Source organism: Aricia agestis, chromosome 17, assembly GCF_905147365.1.
Source record: "Aricia agestis chromosome 17, ilAriAges1.1, whole genome shotgun sequence".
Classification (NCBI taxonomy): Eukaryota; Metazoa; Arthropoda; class Insecta; order Lepidoptera; family Lycaenidae; genus Aricia; species Aricia agestis.
In genome coordinates, this window is record NC_056422.1 from 11,915,309 (window position 1) to 11,921,308 (window position 6,000).

At 38.9% G+C, this 6,000-nt stretch overlaps 1 protein-coding gene across 1 annotated transcript in view; it reads left to right on the plus strand.

Moving 5' to 3' along the window:
* Positions 1-5,124, plus strand: part of LOC121735351 (protein jim lovell) — a 37,385-nt gene extending 32,261 nt beyond the window's left edge. The window contains exons 2-3 of the mRNA XM_042126151.1: positions 95-223; positions 1,828-5,124. Coding sequence (XP_041982085.1) covers positions 95-223; positions 1,828-2,465 — 767 coding nt within the window. The 3' untranslated portion in view covers positions 2,466-5,124. The remainder of the gene's footprint in view (positions 1-94; positions 224-1,827) is intronic.
* Positions 5,125-6,000: the final 876 nt, after the last annotated feature.

Genomic DNA, 6,000 nt, shown 5'->3' on the forward strand with positions numbered 1-6,000 from the left:
GGACACACTTTCGTATTTATAATATTAATTTCCACACATCAGCTTGCTTTTTTTACATACTTAATAATAAAAAATATTTGTCTGTTTGTTCCAGTGTTCGGCATGGACACCCCCCTCGGGCTGTTCCCCCCCGGCATGGACCACAAGATGTACCCGCTGATGGATGTGGAGCACCGCGCGCCGCCGCTAGACGCGCAACTCTTCACAAATGTCAAAAAGAAATGTAAGTTTAAAAAAAAATAAAAAAAGAAGGAGAAATGAGTGAATGATTACAATCTGTCAAAAACAAAAAGTAGACTTTCAATGACATTTTAAAAAAATATATACCATTCCATTGGGAATGGAAAAAGAAATTTAAGTGTCATAAAAAATTATAGACGCACAAAAATAACAAGGAAAGAGTGAATGATTTCAATTTCTTGTCGAATGACATTTCATTCTCATAACTTCCAATCCGAAAACCTTAAGAAGCTCTCGTATAAGTAATGTAAATCATTAATCAAAAGAATTTATTGCATGTACGTCGTGCGCGCTAAAAAAGACATGAAAAAGTTCAATTTGCCGTCATTTTCTAACTTTCACACTCTACCTACTTGAGATTCCAAAGTGTCTAGTTTCGTGCGTAACATTTTATTTACGAACGGCGAATGCAAAGGGCCAAAGCGTTAAAACTAGGTAACGATTATTAAAACACAAGGCTGTGTATAGTGTAGACAGTAGAGTGTAGATAAATAAATTTTACTTTAGAAATGCAAAATAATCATTTATCAATTAAAATTCTAAATATTTGATTTATAAATAGGTGATATAAGTTTCGTAAAACTAATATTTACTAAACTTATTAAGTTTACAACAGACGTTAAATTAATAGGTAAGTATTTAATAGTAGTATTTAAAAAGCATGAGAAATTGACTATCCTTATTAATCATACTAGCTATCATCATTTGACGATAGTAAATACGTATCGCTAATTTATATTTCATTGGAGATCATTTTCCAGTAGCATTAATGAACGGTCGTAAAAGGCAACTATTAAATTCGCTATAAAGTATAACTACCATTATTAAACTCTAATAGCCCACATACACAATATATTATTAAATAATAAACTGATTCGAAGCGGAATAATAGGCGAGCAGCGACGTCGCAATCGCAAAATGTTAAACGGGCATTGTTTCGAGGGAATGTTTATTAAGACGATCTGATATACTAGGGGGGCAGACGGAGGTAACGTATGCTTACAATGCTGAGCGGCGACGATAGACAGCGCCCGATCGATCGGCCCATCCCTACGAGGCACAACACTATTCATTTCCGCGAGCTCGCGTGACCCGACAACTATTAAAAGAAAAACTAATTTCCATAAAATTTTAGGTAATACGAGGCCATCTTTAAATTGTCGGGTACGATCGAGTTTTACGTGGCGACGTCTCCGGTGTACGTTTAGCGAATAACCACATCGGAGCTAAATGCTAATGGACGGTTTATATGGTGGCACCGACTGTACGTAGAATTGTCGCGTGTCTCGGTGAACTAATGACGAGTCGCCGTGTCGCGACCTGCTCATTTCGCCGTGTGTCGCTGCCAAAACACGGTCATTAGATAGCTAAGTACTACCTCCGCACGGCATATACCGTGAGTCTTGGGGGGAACTGCACATTGTTGCAGTCAAACCTCAAATTACGGTTCTAATCACTGAAAATATTCGCAAATAGGGACTTCAAGTAATATAGGGACATCAAACTTGTAACTTGCTACAATAACTCCATTTTCCAATTTGACCCTGGATAAAGTTATCACGAATCTAATAGCCTCCTTCCTTGCAGGGCGACCGAAAGGACAGCACAGCGCGCCTCGCGGGGGCCCGCCCCGGTCCTGGACCAACGCGGAGCTGACTGAAGCCCTTCAACACGTCTGGAACAAGAAGATGACCACGAGTCAGGCCTCCAGAATATTCGGCATCCCCTACAACTCCCTCCTCATGTACGTCCGAGGGAAGTACGGGAAGAGCCTCAAACTGGAGCAGCTGAGGAAAGACTGCATCGGCGGACCCCTCGAGGTCCTCAACCTCAACTCCGGCAACAACAACAACAACCACCCCAATAAACACGACAAAGACGAGCACCAGAACTCGAGCCAGCGGCCGTCGAGTTCGGAGCCCGACATCACCTCGAATCCCATGTTCAACCCCTTCCAGCAGGGGTTCTACCCGGAGTTCCCCCCGGGGTTCCCCATGCCGCTCAACATGCTGCATCTACTGCCTCACGACAAAACGAGGGAGCTGTACCAGTCCATGCCCATGGCGCTGGACTCGCTGTCGGGAGTGACGAAGGAGGAGGACTGCAAGAGCGACAGGTCCAAGGAGAACTCGGCGGACGAGGAGGGGGACTCGTACCGCGCGCCGGCGCTGCCCCCGCACCCCCCCGACAACCGCACGCTGCTGCACCACAACGGCCAGGAGTAATCCGCCGGCTGCTAGCTCGCCGCACCACACGTTCCCGGGGTCTCGCGCGACGCGACACGACATGCAATCGCCAAACTTAGCCAAAACTTTATTGTTAGTCGAAGCGACGTAGTTTTTTTCACGCATCGTGTACAGACGCAAGATGTCCATATTTATATATTATTATACTAGTGAAATTGAAATGTGTTTATATTGTAAATGTGTAGGGCGATTATTTATTACGAGTGCAATACGACAGACGGTTGTTATCGCCGAGTTTTAGGGCCGTGTTTTTTCATGAAGAAACGTTCGCCAGCACCGAGGACGTAGATTTGATGTTTGATCTCTTTGCCGCTTTTTAGGTCCCTAAATTCTATTCGCATTATTTGGCATACGTATCGTTGTATTATATTAAACTAGGACCCGGCGGTTGTTGAAATTCCATTTTACATTCCATACGATTAATTCTCCTAGGTAATAGTTCATATCATCTAAGGTTACGATTTTACTCGAAGACTCTTGCCCTCTCCCGTGCTCTAGCACTCTATACTGACGCATGCGAGCGCACGTCACCAAAGTTTGTAAATGTTCATTGTAGTTATAATCGAGGACAATTTTAAATGTAAATAGTTAATTAATGGATTATAAATTTTAATTAACCATTAAATAAGAGGACATAACGTGTCTAAAACGGTAAATAGTAGTGTATTTGTAATTGTTGTAGATTTAGTGAAGTGAAACTGTGCGCCCGTCGCGGTCGCTCGCGCCGCGATTCGCGCAGTCGGTAGGTCCGCGACGCACTAGTCAACAACACGATCTGTTGCACCCGCTCCACGTGACTCCTCCCCGAATAGACAACAGTGAAACTAATTATCTCGTAATCCGAAAAGACCGAGTCCCCGACCGCCGTCCGCCGAGCGCCAGCACGGGTGGTCTGGCGTGACGTAGGCATTATTTTGATTACACTCCGATAAAACAAAGACCCCATTATTAGTACCGCAATAGAAGGACAGTGCGCGCCAGGTATAGACAAATAAAGTATCTGCACTCGATGTTCAAATAAAAAGGAGCTTTCAAGATTTTAGTGAATAATGTGAAAGTTAGTATAGGCGTGGTCTGACACCCCATGGCTTAGATAATTGTATACAATGATTTCGTATTGAATTAGAATTAACGTGACGAATCACAAGTCTCATCGTTACTCCTTAATTGGTTCAGTTCGAGGGACATTTCGCAACACTAGTTCTTATTTGTTTTTACGAGCGTCTACATCACTAACGAGTAGTGCAATAGACGATTTATTACAAAAGTAAATTAATATAGTCGTGGATAAAATGGAACCGTATAACTCTTAACAGAAGACTGAACACTATTTTCGACTCTATTTTGTATTGTTATACAACACATAATCACAGTCGTGGGTCCCTCGGCGTAGAATGTCCACTTCGCGAATGTAACATACGCTATTTCGCTCGAAAATGACCCTTATTAATATACTAATGTTCCGTTTCAAGGTAACATGTTTCTGAAACACATAACATATTGGTACGTCTTACATACAATACATCAAATGTAATGGGCCTTCATTTTTTCTGAGCCCTCAAGACAAAGGTTCAGCTGTCTTACAAAATTTCGAACATATCAAGGTGTTTTTCAGAAAAAGTTACTTTCGGCGAGAGAATTTTACGAAGAAAGTTTTCGATCTTTGCAATTACGAATTCGTTAATTTACGAAATAAATATTTTGCGCCGAGCGGATTCCAATTTTGAAAATGCATACCGGGTTGTAGTCTTCATTAGCGTCACGTCACTACAATATATTATTACAGGGATTTTATATAATAACGAATTATATTCATTGAATATGTATACCTAATTACATTTTAACAGAAATCTGTTAAAAATACTTTTATCTAATGCCTTTGTTTTTCGTTTTTAATAGAATGCTATATTATTAGTTACAATAGATTAAGGTTCATCCTATTATTTTCTGTGTATCCATACTAGATAAATGTGCCAAAAGGTCAAAATCCATCGGGTACTTTGTTTTCAGTAGCGATCTGCGAAATTGACGAGTTGTTGTTCTCTTGTGACTTGTGATCGATGATATCAGTCGATAGATTTACCTAATTCGTACAAACTCATCAGTATTAGTGATTTTGTTAAAGTTTTAATTGAGACGTTTTAATTAAGTTTTGTTATTTGTTATTGTGTACGGTTACGTGATCGGTGTGGAATTCTCTGTAAAAATCTCATGTTTCACGATTGCAAATTTTCTTTGTAAATAAAATTTCCTACGTTCATAATGTTACCGAAGTTTTTCAATAAAATACCGGATATTTGTGAATTTTTGTCAGCCAAATCTATATACATACGTATAGTAATTTTAAATTCAAAGATCGAACATTATTCGGCCGGATTGGAATTCTGGGTCCGTGCGTCACATGTTTTTTTTAATAAAAACTATTGTGACGTCACATTAAAATCGGATTCGTCGCTCGCTCGACCTATCCGAAGACTTCTAATATCGAAGTTTTGCGAAGTTTACTTCGGTCGAATGATGAACGAATGAGTTAGTTTTATGAAATTGTGATTGTAATTATTTAGTGAATCGTTCTTTAGTTCCTTTATTTTGTTATCGATATTTATATTGTAATTAAATTTAATTTCTAGGTTTAATATAATTAATTGAAATATAATATATACTGTAATGAGTTGTGTAATTTTTATTTGTTGTATTAATATAAAGATACAAAATAAATTAATGATATCGTTACAATCTAGGATGTAAAAAAGATAATCTATTTGATCTTAAAAGTAATACGAAAAATATTTATGTTCTAGTACCATTCTATCGTGTAATTTAAATTGATTCATTGAGCGATGTAGTTGAATAAACATTTACGGCGACCGGCGTAAATCGAAAAAAATAAAAAATCAAACACCGTTACCTTCTTTCATTGTGTTCACCTTTCTCCGACGCACTTTCATTGCTGTATGCTGCCCGTATCTACTACAGTGAATAGTCTAACTTCTAAGTACGGCATATTTTATAGTTAAACTCCTTAGTTATACCTGCCCCTCTACCATGACATCTTATAGCAGTATTACTTTAATATTACTTTCAGATTTCGCACAAACAAAAAATATTGCTATGTTTATATAAATAGAGATCATGTTTGTTTATGCGAAATTCAAAAGTAATATTAAAGTAATACTGCTATAAGAGCTCATGGTAGGGCCCCTGGTTATACTCACAGATTCGAGAAAAAGGAGATGATTTGGGTGCGTGGCACGTCAAATATATATCTACTAGTAATCTGTGGTGGCACGCGTCGCCACATCGAACGCAAAGAATTGTACTGTATAAAATATAGTGGTCTATTATTTTTAGGATAATATCGATAATATAAAGACAGCTCCTAAGTAAGGAATGATTCTAATAAATTGCAGCAGAAAGAGATTTTTACAAATTGTAGCATATTTGTTACTTGTACCGTAGAGAATGCTGGTTCAATCCCTGGCTAAAGTCAAACGTACAAACATAAACGATCGTA